The sequence below is a fragment of the Symphodus melops genome, assembly GCF_947650265.1.
Source record: "Symphodus melops genome assembly, chromosome: 16".
Lineage (NCBI taxonomy): Eukaryota > Metazoa > Chordata > Actinopteri > Labriformes > Labridae > Symphodus > Symphodus melops.
In genome coordinates this window covers 18,270,496-18,284,489 of record NC_136706.1, presented here as the reverse complement: position 1 = coordinate 18,284,489, position 13,994 = coordinate 18,270,496, and the positions used below count along the sequence as shown (strand labels likewise).

The window sequence follows — 13,994 nt, the reverse complement described above, 5'->3', positions numbered from 1 at the left end:
GGTATGCTAAAGACATGAATTAGATTTTATTCTAATGGAGAAGAAAAGGGAACAATTACTGCAGTCTACTGTGATCTAGTCTGCTGTGTTTACAGCAGTCTTTACTATTAAGGAAGCCACTCGAGAGAGTGGATAGAGCTAATGCTTCAATTTACAACTCTGGTTCGTGGAGAAGTGTACTGCCAGTCTCGGCAAAGTGTTACAAGGAAACATTTACGATGTCGAAACAAAGAAAGGATCAACCACCAAAGTAGAACAGATATGGACAACGATGAAAAGAAATTAAAAACCCGAAAATTGCATGAAAGCAAAACACATAAAAGCAAAGCAACCGTCTGTGAGTAAAAACAAGGATAAACGACCAATCACTGCTTTGAGGTTGGAATGCAAAGTACCAATGAAATGACTCCTTGGATCCCTGTGCGTTATCTACCCTTGCCATGCACCAGCCTGAACTCAAAGTGCTTCAACGTCGCCAGAGGTATTCCACGTCTACCGTGAGAGACCAAATGACCACTGCCCATGGCTGACTGCAACATTCACTGTGATAATGTTCAGTGTTTTCGTGTTACTAAATGAGATATGAGGTAGTAGTTGAACAAACTTAAAAGTGGTATTCTGAGGTCTTCTCTATGCTCTGTTGCAGGGCGAGTTTCTTTAGAAGGAGCCCAGAGGAGATGTTGTTTTTCACATCTGGCTAGCTTTCCAGAATTGCAGACCCTGCCTTCAACGCCTCGCCCCATGATCTGGAACAATATAAGCTATTTTAATAATGAATAGATGTGACACACGTTTTATCATAGTCATTTGGAGGGAAATTAAACAAAGAACACTATTGAACTGCTGAAAGAGGTCTTTCTTTAATAAACACATTTTAAAAGGACACATAGTCATGAGGGAATGTATACAGTAACCCCTCATCTTACGTCACAATAAAATTCAATATCAGAGAAGTTTGTCAGGTTGATTCATCAAAGTTGTTACCACATCAACATACCCTGCCTGGTTGCTTAAAATCCATTGGTGATGTAAGACTTAACCTTTAGCAATGCATTTGGATGACGAGCCAGCAAGACGGCTGCACTTATAGTCATTGTAGAAATGACCAAAGTCTTGCCTGAAGGCAGGTATTTGAACCAGGATGATTGCCTTTTCTGGAAAGGAACCTTGACAGTTTGACCACGCCGCACTGCTTCCTGTTCCTCCTGGGTCAGCTCCGTCGGGTAGAGTTCAGCCAGGACTTCCAGAGCAGCTCGCTGACCTGATTGTATTGCACCACTCATGTACCCACACCACTGGGTGGCTGTTTCTGTGCCTGCCCAATGGATCCTGCAAATCAAGAGAATCAGTTTGTCATCGTTTACAATCAAAGCTTTGTATTAGTGTTCCTTTTCTTTAGTCTCTATTAGAGTAACTTCAGTGTTTTAAACTATTACAGCTCATTTACATTCAAAGTTTTACAAAGTCAAAGCTTCTAGCTGATGAGATTTCCACTTTGACTAACTGATACAGTTTAAGCTTTGGCCTTTCAAAACTCTCTGTTGGCTCAGGCGCTTCGTGTGTCTTGTGCACTGAAATTTGCAAGTACATGCTCAGCAAATTAGGCTGAGCGTCTTCAAAGCTTTTAAAAGAAAAGCCAAATAATGATGCTGCTCATCATCCCCTTTATGTCTGTTCCATGAAAAAGGCAACAAAGTCTGGGATGTCTAATAAAACGTATGACCATGGGAGCCAGGTTTGTTGTCAACATCCGTCGACAGCATGTGCTTCAGGACTCGCACACAACTGTCACAAAGTCAACCTCAGCTGGAGCATGAAGACCTTTAGGGCTTCGTCTTTGGCACGAAGGTGGAGTTGTGGGTTTGATTGTGTAACTGGCTTTTTCACAGAAATAGACAATAGACAACAGAGCTAGTGCAATGACAAAAAAACAACTGGAAAACACACACGCACACTGGAAACTGTGCGCGAGTGTGTGTGTTTCTTTTTTTTTTCTTCTTTTTTTTTTAAAGTGGAATGTGGCAGCGGATGCTCCTGCTGCTGCCAACTGCCAGTCCCAAAGAGCTTGTAGACAATGGCTGTAGAGCTGAAGAATCCCAAACTCTTTTTAGCAGTGTGAAGTCACACTAAATAGAGGACATTTCAAAGTGCAGGTTGGCTACTTCTTTGCCCGAACAGTAAAAAACCGAAAAGAGTTGGGGAATTTCTAACCAAACACTCGATGACAGCTCTATTTCGGAACTTTTCTTTCAAACACGATACCCCATTCTCCATCAGAACAGGCTGTTGGATTTAATGTTGCCAACTTGGAATGCTGGGTGGCAGAACGACACCGCGCTAAAACAGAAAATAGCAAATGTTAGACTGACACCATCAATTCTCAAGTCTTTGTTACAGTATGAGCAAGTTCTTGTCTATCTGTGGGGTACTTTGGGTGGGGGGGAGGGCTGTGGGGGACTTGTGTATGAGTGTGTTTTGGGGGTCTCTCTTTTGCTATTTTCTAATACGTACTGTACACAAACCCACACGGGAATCAAAGCTTTTGAGGTGAAATGTGACAGTTACTCATGCTACTACTGCTGCCAACAGCCAGCCCTAAATAGGTTGTAGACAATGGCTGCAGAGCTGAAGGTAATGAATTCCAATTTTATTTTTATAAGTGTGAACACACCAGCGAACTTAAAGTGCAGGTTAGCTCCTTTGCAAAATGCCTAAAGTCCTTGGCCATCGAAAAGAGTTTCAGACAGCTGCAAAAAAGTGAGAGATGCAGAGAAACATGATTATATAACTTCCACTTCCAGCAACACTGACCTGCTTATATGCTTACAATTTACAGTGGTTTTGATAAATTGATTGCATGTGCGAGCAAGGCATAGGTACCTTTTGTCTAATACAATACCTAAACTTGTTTACCCAAACACATCTGGACATCAGAGAAGCACTGTATTCTGTATTTGAGATGTTTCATGGTCTGATCTTTTATGTCTACAAATATCTCATAGAAAGAATTCTATGGTCTAATCTCTGAGAAACATCTTTGACAAAAAGTCTATATGACCCTCTTGATTTCACACGGGCAAGATTCAGAAGACTCAAATAATATATTTTTTTTATATATGACTCATGAGGGGAAATGACATAAACAGTAAACATGTAATAGAGTGTATTGCTAAGCCAGTTCTACCATGCAACAAAGTGACCTTGGTTGTGATAGTAACGGCAACGGCAACCCTATAAGTGCAGCTGTAACTGCTGTCATGGTTAGGGAGTGAGTGACTGTAAGTTATAGCAGAGGTCACTCTGAACTTGTAGAGTCTGTGACCCTGAACTTGACCGAGTATAAGATGATGTGTCCAATAAGATGTCTGAACATGTGTTCAGACTGTCACACGTGTGCGCCAGCGTGTCCTCGCTGCCGCCTGCCCGCACTTCAACAACTGTCCTGGACCCTTCACAGTGCTGGAGCCATGGTCAGGGGTTTTCATCGCCATCGCCTACTTCCGTGTTTATGCCGGCTTTTCTAGCGTGGACCAGCTGGAGCTCACGTGACCGCTGGATGTGCCTTCGTCCAGTCCCGCTCCGCAACACGGACACTACCTCCGAGACGTCAATCCACGTCGGCCTATTGGATGCTCGTTCAATGTGACTCCGACACTTTCAAGAGTCAACTGGGGACGTTTTTATTTGTCCAGGCTTTTGGTTGGTCTCTTTTAGGGCTGCTATGGTCTCTGTACTGTCTGTTTGTTGCTTGAGATGTTTTAAACCCTGTTTGTGAAGCACTTTGTGGCCCCTGCCTGCGAAAAGTGCTATATAAATAAATTTTACTTTACTTTACTTACTTACATATTATTATTACATACACACAGATTTATGTGCATTCATCAAGTGTCCTTCAGCTACTTCGTGTGTGTGTGTATGTGTGTGTGTGTGTGTGTGTGTGTGTGTGTGTAGGTGTGTGTGTGTGTGTGTGTGTGTAGGTGTGTGTGTGTGTGTGTGTGTGTGTGTGTGTGTGTGTGTGTGTGTGTGTGTGTGTGTGTGTGTGTGTGTGTGTGTGTCAGAGTCGGGTGGGAGGGTTAGTCAAATTTTGGCCTTCTGTGGGTTACCCCTTTCGGAGACAGTTGAGCAGATCTGAGAGGTTCGTGGCATTTAAGGACTCCCTCGCCTTTGCTCTGCAGCCATTGACAGATATCAAATGTGAAGGCATGTTCTAATGGAACGGATGGACACTTTGATTGGGTTATCTTGTGCTCTTCAGTTTCCCTTTGAGGTGAGTTCAAGGATTCCGTCACAGCTTCTCCATGGATGAAAGAGGCATTCTTCCAGGAGGCTTGAGGGCTCCACAGAAAGCGGGGATTTCTTCAAATCTTTAATTAATTTCTGGCATTCTGGATGACATGCTCCCTTTTTTTTTGTTTTTTTTGTCAAGGTTTATTTTTTGGCTTTATAGCCTTTAATCAATAAGATGGTGGATAAAGTCGGAAAGTGGGGAGAGACATGTGGTAAGGTTGCCACGGGTCGGACGCACGAGGACTTTAGCCTCAATACATGGGAGCTCGTGCAGTGCCACTGCGCCACCGGCATGCTCCCTTTTAACCATTTGTAATTATTTTCTAGATTCATTTTGGACTTGTTATGCCTTAAGACAGTGGATAGACATGGAAACCTGGAAGACAGAGTGGGGAACAGCATGCTGGAAAGGGGCAGGTCCGATTCAAATGAGAGATAAAGCCTCTGTATACAGGCCACGCACACTAACCGCACGGCTACCAATGCCCCAGCTGTTTGTAATTCCATGTGCCTGCATACATATTGAAGTTCTTCAACCAGGAATCACACATCACAGCAATGTAAGCAGTATGAGGTACATGTATCTTCAGATAACTGTAATCCTGGATTTAGTGAGGACGGATTATTGGACTCAACTGCTTAGGGGTCTGGTTTGTACCAACCAATTTGATCTGCCTACACATCAATGTACAGAACATCTACGACACAAAACACTACCTGAACTACATTTCAAATCATAGTAAACACGTATAAAAGATTCAACCCATGTGCTCAAAAGCACATCATGTTTCTCTCGAGTCTCTCTGTTACTCTCTTCAATACCTGCTCCAACCACTGACCACCAATCAGAATAATGGAGAAGCCCCCTCCCTTAGCGCCTTGAATCTGCCCTGGATCCCTGATGATTAATTCAAGTTATCTCAGCAGTCCTGTTGGAGACGTCTCTGGTGCTGTAAAGCAGGAAAGGACGAAGACCGTCACAAACTGATGGCTCTTTTCAGCAGTTGGGACGAGTAGCTTCAATGAGAAATGTTCACAAGCATTTTGATTGTTCAGTCCAGCCGATACTAAAAGATGAGGCTGAGAGCCTCATCAGCAGAATACTCGAGACCTGGAGACCTCACAGTGAATGGCCTCTTGGCAACATGTCAACACTTTGGAGTTCTTAATGCACACCAGCTGCCTATACACTAAGAGGTCTTGCAGCCTAATTTGTCTCCAGGAATTGATGAATGCTGCATTTCACAGTGCTAAAAATTGCTCCCCTAGAATATTTGTTGAAGAAGCTTGACGTCACACCAAATGCAGCACCATACACTGCAACAGACGTTATACACTCTGGTATGAGGGATTTATACAGCAGTGACTCAGCTAAGAATTCAATAAACGCAAAGATCTCTGTGTATTCTATATACAGTCCCTCTCTTACTCTGCCCCCTTCACTTGGAACGCCCTTCTGCAGGAACAGAAGCCGTCTCACTTGATCCCCTGAAGGGATTTAAGAGTACTTTGGTGATCTGTGAGGGTTTGTTCCTGTACATAGTCTTTTAAAATCCAACAACCACTTGTCACTGGACCTCTTCTCTTTATCGTTTTTATTCTACTCTGTCAGTGCGTGGAAAGCCTTTACTGTCTGCGCCTTTGTTTTGTTGTGCTGATAAGTCTGTCATTGAGAATGAATGTTGCAGTGTTTATAAAGACTACATTATAACTAATGTACAATATGTACGAATAATGTCAGAAAAATGTTGCAATGTATTGAAGTAGGATAATCAAGAATAAAATAGGCAGGAGCTGTGTAGGAAGAAATCAATCAACACAACCATTAAAGTGTCAGGCATAATAGCTGGTAGGTGGCAGTGAACGTGGTAATAAGTGGCATCATCACGATGAGGAAATTAAAAGCTTGTCAAACAAAAACAAGTGCTGCGTGATTATACTAAGATAAGACTAAAGTGAAACTGAACCGCTGAAAGCATGACTACGCAAGAAATAATTGATTCTGGGGGTGAATATACGTTTGTTATGTGATGCTGTTGACAGCTGAGTTCACTTTGGACAATACCCAAAAATCATATTCAGATAGTAGAACAGCATGACAAATAGCATACAACACAATGAAGAGTGCTTTAAATACTGCAGGAGTCCTGTGTGTTAACAAAATTACAGACATAATATATATGGCACAATTTGTATAACAACATGCATCATGGAGATCAACTGATAATGGCCTTCATTTAAAGAAAAAAACCCACCTCTGCCATGTTTCACCACTTGTTTTAGAAAATGTGTCCACAAAGAGTTTTTTCTAAGCAACTGACAACTGTTGGTCATACATTGGTCATTGTTGACAGATTGTTGCAGTTTCTGTACCAACTGTTTTTGCTTTAGGAGTTTAAACTTCTACTCGCGACTGAACGGTACTTGTGCAATTGGCATAATGGTGAAAGATCTGAAGTACTGGCCTGATTCATCATTTACTTGAATAAATGGATCTTTTAATCAAAAGAACGCTCCAAGATGTTTATTTACGGAAGGAAAAAATTTGTATGTAAGGTGTTCCTAAGCATCGGATTTTGTGGTACTCAGATGTCCACATTATGTTCACATGATTTGCAACATTTCCCATTAAATGTTTCTTCTCATGGTGCTTTTTAAGTAGTGGTGTAAGGATTAATCTTATTCATTGATTTATATTACTAAAATCCAACTACATCAAAAAGTGCTCGGCAAGTTGCCCTTCACAGTGACATAAATCGATCTAAAAATCAGTCTGTGGGGAAAATCTAATGTATCGATACTGAGACTTTCTACACTGCATTTAAGTGGGGCAAACTTTTTATAGATGTATTTTTAGCACTTGTTATAGTTTAATTAAAAAAAAAAAAAAAAAAAAAAAAAAAGTTACTCCGATTCGCTCTCCCTCGCTGCGCGTGATGTTATTGTCAAGCGTGAGAAAGACAATAACAACAACAAATGAAGCATGGCTGAGGGTGTGAAAGGTCCCGGTGAGCGAGGAATTTACAAGCCGCATTTAAGTTCCAGCGTGTGGAAACATTCCGACTTCTGCATGAAGAGAAATGTCCTTGATAAGACGCTCGCTGTAAGCATAGTTTGTAAAACTCCAATAAAATACAACGGGAATACAAATCTTTCTAGCCATCTGATGAGACGCCATAGGAGAGCAATGCTGAATGGCCCTCTTGCACAGCAGCAGCAAGGTGACGTTAGCTCTGCCAGAGTCTCTGGCCTAAACAGCATGTTTGTTCGAAAACTCGGCCGCCACTCACCTGGGGCTCAAAACATTATAAAGTCAAAGTTCATGTTTACTTCTTTCAACACTGGCCAAACATTACTTGTGCATCCCAGGCACTAGTGTGCGAGCAGGGAGAGTTTTTAATACTGCTGGTGATATAGTGAAAGCACAGAGAAACGTTCTGAGGCCAGATCATGTTGACCAGTTGAAATTTTTGGAGAAAAAAAAATGCATTGAAGAGAAGTTTGTTGCTCTTGATCTTTTGTTAGCTATTTTTGTACTACTTTTTGTATTTATAAAATTAGTAAAATAGGTTAAATCATTGCTCATTTAACCTGAATAGGATTTGCTATTATAGCCATTTCTACATGGAAAATGAGACCAAAAGCAGCAGGTAAAAACACTGTTTCAACATAAAGTGTAATAAAGAATATCAATCTGAACAGAAATCGGTTAATATTTGGTTAAACATTGCACTACATTGTGTCTTAACTGAATTGGCAGGTCCTGAAGTGGCACTTTAGTTCACGCTGTTGTTGTGTGTGCATCGTGCATCTGTGTAAAGAGGTGATAAGATTCCACCTGTGATACAATGCTTCTCTTATGATATATGTATTAAATTGCAATGAATTAATCACAACGCCTGACAAAATTCAAGTTTGTCAAAGGAAAAACAAAAATATGGCAGGGCTAGTTTTGAATGCGTATCGTTTCTGAGCCAGCGCTTTACCCTTAATGAACATGTTGAGTGCTGCAGAATGTACCATCAACAGTGTCTAACAATATTCATAATGTAACATTTAATATTAGCATTGAAAACGAAATAACAAAACTTGCAATTTGTCTTAACTACTGCAAAAGGTTTCTGTTTTGCAGTCGTTAAGCTCTTACATAGATCTAAGACTAAGAGCTTATGTGTTTCTATTCTTTTAAAGCTACATCAGTAAGAACTGATCTAATTTTGTAATTACAGCTTGGAAAACAGAAGAGCTTAATGTACGGGTTTATACAATTATTTTTTTTGATTGGCTGGCTCGGTAATGCTCTGTAAAATTCAAATTCAGGGTACAAAATGCATGAAGGGTCTCTGATATATCTTTGTTGTTTCTTGACAGCAGTTCAAAGCAATAAGGAAACAGTGTTCAGTCACTTTCACAGCTGTTTTCACCATTCTGTGGATTCTAGCTGGACTGTCAAGGATGCTATACCATATCTAATGTTGCTAACAGCAACACAATGTAATCACTTCCCTGACACTGAACATTCTGAGCCTGCAGATAAAAGGACGCCCCTGGGCCTGCCTGCAACAAGAATACATTTTTTTTTTTTTTTTTAAATGCAACACTTGTTAAGGGTAGAAGGTATGAGAATAAAGTGGTCTACCATTTACAGTCTCAAACGAGCAATTCTAGTTGTGTGCAAGTATGGGATGAATCTAATCTCTAAATGTAGGAGCAAAGACAAAAGAATCCCTCTGAGCGACTGGGATTATATATTATATTTTGACCTCCACTGTATACTAACTGATCTGCTGTGTTCCATTTAATCACATTTCCCAGTGGGCTGAATCAGATACTGTAACTGCAGATGAATACAATGGATTTAAAAAGAAAGTGTTCCAGATTTTGACTGTAAATGCTCATTCTGACTCGAGGTAGAATAAAGCGTTTCCTCAATTCCGTCATTGTTCTTAAGAATTTAATTACACTGAAAGCCTTTTCTGGAACACAACAAAATACAATGAAATGCTATCTGTCTGTTTGCTCGGGAAGTGTTCTAAAAACTGTCTGACGGATATACTGTAACTGTAGTTATGACCAGGGATGTTTCGATTTAGTCGACTAAACGCTCAAATTATCACCTTCACTCGTCGGCATCAAATAGGCAGTCAATTTAATTAATTATTATTATATCTTTGGTGCTGGTCGAAAAATATCCTCAAACTTCAGAACAGCCACCCGCAACTAACTGGTCCTGTAGCCAGAGAATGTTTGTAGCTCCCGTTAATGGGTCGCTTTTCCAACTCTACAACCAGGATGTAAACAAGAACAATGAAGGCAAGGAAAAGTGCGGCTTTAAAGTATTTTGATCAAGAGAATTGACATCAACATCTATGCAAGCTTCGTCAGGTTAAACTGGCATGCAATTCTGAGAAATGTGTAACCAAGTCATTATGGTGTGCAAAACCTGCAAGGAGGACATAAAGCTGGTGCTGCCAGTACTGCTAACGCTAGCCACACGTAAATAGTCTTTTGCAGTGCAGGGCCTGTTTGTTTAATTTGTCAGCCTTATTATCGCATGCAGGGGTCAACATATAGGCATTTTGCAGCACCATATCTAAATAATGTATATACCAGTAATGTATAACGCAGATAACATAAAGTTTCAGTAGCACTTTGTTGTCATGACTTAGCTTTCATTGGCTCCTAATGCCCGGTTCACACGGCAGGATTTTAAAATTGTCGACCGATTTCTTAAACCTAAGAGACCACACACATGGCGATAAATAATCTGAGGTTTCACAGTTTTGGTTGCACAGTGTGTGGTGTGTGGCCACACGGCAACATCAACACACCACACAAACAGATTTCACTCGCTAACATCCCCTGTCAGACGGGAAGTCTCACAAAACCTCCCGAGATCAAACATGATTCCAGAGTCAAGAAAAGGATGAAGAAGATGCTATGGCGATCGTTTGTGCTGTGTTCCTATGTGAAAAAACACGTTTTAAAATGAAGAGCCGTTGGTCAAAGGAGTGGACACCACAGGAGCATGGACTGTACTTGCTACATGATGATATGGAGGTGAGTTGTTGTTGTTGTTTTGCTCCTGGCGTTTCCTCGCCACCACGTCACCTCGCTTTGTGATTGGCTACGCGTCACAGTCAACAGGCTCGTGCTGGTTTCCCCTCGGGGGACACAATGCGATGAGAAATCGGGCCGAAACAATCCAACAAGTTGAATATCCCTGATTTCAGATCGAAGTGGTTCCGACGTCCTTCCGAGCAGAAATTATCGGAAGGGGAGAATCGGGGCCAAAATTGGCCTAATCATCATGCCGTGTGAACTTGGCATAAGAGAGCTCGGGTGGGAGGCTGGGGGTTGGATGAGTCTGCAAGTTCTAAGTGATTCACCCGTTTCTAAGAAATCACTTTGTGTACAGAAAATCTACTGTGTAGGCAACAAATTGGTTACTACTCAATTTTCCGCATGCATAGCTGGTCCACATTATGCCAAACTTACTACAGTACTGGCACTGCATGCACCACACCGCTTCTGTGCCAGTCCTTTGAATGCCATGAGGACTCAACCAATTGGAAATGTTCTGCGCCAAAAAGTCTGAATACTTTTGGAAAGTGCGACGCATAGATATAGAAAATATCTTTCTTAGGGTATAGTAAAGTCCTGGGACTTTATTTAATCCCTGTTAATTTTGTTGACAATACACTGACTTCTAAAGTTTTAAGTCCTTGGGGACAGTTCTTCCAGTGGAAACAGCCACAGTCCCTTGAGTTTTCTATGTGCTGCTGGGTTCTTAAAAAGATATTCGGTGATTCTCTGTTCACAGTCTAATCTTTGTGTATTCCGGAATGCTGCATCATCCTGGTTGTCTGGTTTGACAGTGACTTGAATCTTAAGCAGCACACAACAAATCTTGTACAGTCAGTTTTTATCATCTCAGAAATATATTCAGAAATTCTATCAATTTCAACTTTTGAATACACTGAGACATTCTTAATTGCTTTTATCTCATCACACCTCTATCAGTGTAACAGCTTTTTTTTTTTCCAGCCTGAGCCAGAACTGATGAACTCTGGATGTTGCACAACTCAGCTGCCAGGCTTTTGAACTGAACCAGAAATCATGGTCACATCATGACTGTTTCAGCATCTTTACACTAGCTCCCTGTAAGTTTTAGGATTGGTTTTAAGGTTTTACTGGTTACTTTTAAAAGCTCTCCATGGCGTTTTTCCCCAGATACATCGATGACTTTTTAGTAAATGTACATTCAGATCCTTGGTCTTCTACACCAATGTGTTTCAAATTAATCAAAAAAGGAAAACAAAACTCACTAGATTGATATCCAAAATGTTCAACCTAGAAAACCAGCAAGCGAAAAAAAACAGACAGCAACTAGCAAAAAAAAAAGAACTCCCTCAGACACAAATGACTGACCACCTACCTACTGTACCTACCTACCTACGCACTTCTTTTATGCACAGTTAGAACAATTCTACGTACACATTAGTGAACGAGGCCCATTAAGGCCAATCAAAGAGGAGGGAAACACACAGAGGCAGAATAAGAAATGACAAACCAGTAATCACTAAAGATTAAAATAGGAAACACACAAAGGAAACAAACACAAGTGAAGAATGAGAACTAAAACGACATCAAGAAATCTTAACTCTGGAATACAAAACGAGAAAAATACAAAATCATGACAACTCAGTAACCTTTTTAAAGTGCTTTTTTGGGACATACTTTTATGGTTGAGCCTATCCTGATTTCACTAGAATTTGAATGAAATTTGAGTCTTACAATATTAAATTTTTTATTTTTTTTTTTCTTTTATAAACTGCCTTTTATATTGTTGTATTAGTGCCGTCCTTGTAACTCGATTTTGAAAAACGTTCTCAATGAATAACGGTTTATATTATAATGATAATCCCCTTGTGCATGAGTGGTGTTATATACAGCACCATATATTATTTGTTTACTCATACTTTACTGAAGTCAGCAAACTTTTTATTTGAGACTTCTCTTGAGATTACAGTAGGTCGTTTTTATGCATGATCAGCACCTCTATTCTGGCACGATATCTTTCTTTAACTACATCCTGAATGGAGTCAGGATCTTCACTTTCCAATGGGGCTGGAAGCCATAGGAGGACGTGCTTCTGTTGAAGACAAGCACAAGTATCTTATTATTTGCTTACTTTTCCATCACACATTTGTTTTTGTCTTTCTTCCCTTGGATTTTACTTGTATAAACAGATGCTTTGCTTTTGGCCTGTGTTTGGCATATCACACTCTTACTGTTGGCAGGAAGCGATCCTCCCAAGGCTGTTTCTTGAAAATTGTACAAGCAGTGTGGTTGCACTTACAACTTTCCAACGGAGGATGTGTGCAGTAGATGTTTGCAGGATAGTCTGTTCATATAATTTGACTATGAAGTTTTGTCTTGAAATCAGTTCAGGCATTGACCTTTTGAAGCTGAATATATAGAACTGAGGAATTCTAATATACAAAAAAAGTTGTTCAGTTGTTTTAATGCATATTTCCCAAAAGTTTCCTTGTTGTTAGATACAGACACGTCATCTTTGGTCATAGTTGCAGCCATAAAGTAAACAAACATGGAAACAGAATCAAAAGAGCAACCTATAGTGTTGGTGCACTGTAAAGACATGCACGTGTCTTGAAGTCCAGTGGATGCCATGTTTTAGGTCAAGGAATATTGTTCAGTGACCTTTTAGTATTTCTGTCTGCAGTCAAGCTATTGAGTGGTAAACATTTGGGATTGCGTAAAGAGCAGCAGAGGCCAGCGGATAAATAAATAATATCCAAATGTAACAACTTTATTTGAAATAAAATGGAAACAGTTTACTGGCCAAACGATGTTTCAGTATCACTAATCCCTTTCAAATACTACACTGTATGAGGTCCACATTGGTTGCTGTTTGTAGCCCAACGATTGCAGACTCTTTTGGGGTCAGCCCAGAATTGTTCTCTGCAGTTCTGTAATCAAGCCAAGCAGCGAGCAGAGCAAAAATAAGAGTAACTATAGCAACGCTAGATAGACTGACAATCAAAATATTTGCATTACAATTAAAATGGAGAATCATCTGCATACTGTGGACAGGGTGCATGCACGGCAACAGCAAATGGTCATTCAACTGGAGATCTTGTGGTGAAGCCTGCCCATTTCAGCAAAGTGTAAACGCAGGTGGTCTGCATGTATGTTATTTGCCAGAATAACTTTCAGCTGGTTTTTGATGAGAGCGGTATAAATCTATAAACCTTGTCTTTCTACTGTAACTCTGCTTCCTTTACTAAAGGCTCGCTGAGGAATCAACCTGATATCAAGCCGTTCTTTTTCCACATCGTTTTCACATTCTCAAAAGACCTGAACTGCAGGTCTGAAAATAACAATCAGAATAACCACATAGTGGACCCTTTTTTACAAATTACATTTCCCCCTTGCTATGCAGCAAAGGGATTCTAAGAACAGGCAATGATTGCTATGAATCACCGTTCACCGTTTTCTAACTTCCTATGGTTGAATTTCCCTCGGGATCAATAAAGTATCTATCTATCTATCTATCTATCTATCTGGTAAAATAATTGGAGTAGGATAATCTGAGATATGTGAAAGGTAACAACCGCTGTTTCAGAGCGCTGCTCACTAACACTCATTATTGCTATTGCAAGAAAGTTACTTAGCTCTGTGTG

The 13,994-nt window shown here is 40.4% G+C and overlaps 1 protein-coding gene across 1 annotated transcript in view; it reads right to left on the bottom strand.

Annotated features, from left to right (window-relative positions):
* Positions 1-841: 841 nt before the first annotated feature.
* LOC306836528 (putative flavin-containing monoamine oxidase A) overlaps positions 842-13,994 on the bottom strand; it is a 57,479-nt gene continuing 44,326 nt past the window's right edge. Inside the window, exon 12 of the mRNA XM_079363666.1 lies at positions 842-1,329. Coding sequence (XP_079219792.1) covers positions 1,011-1,329 — 319 coding nt within the window. The 3' untranslated portion in view covers positions 842-1,010. The remainder of the gene's footprint in view (positions 1,330-13,994) is intronic.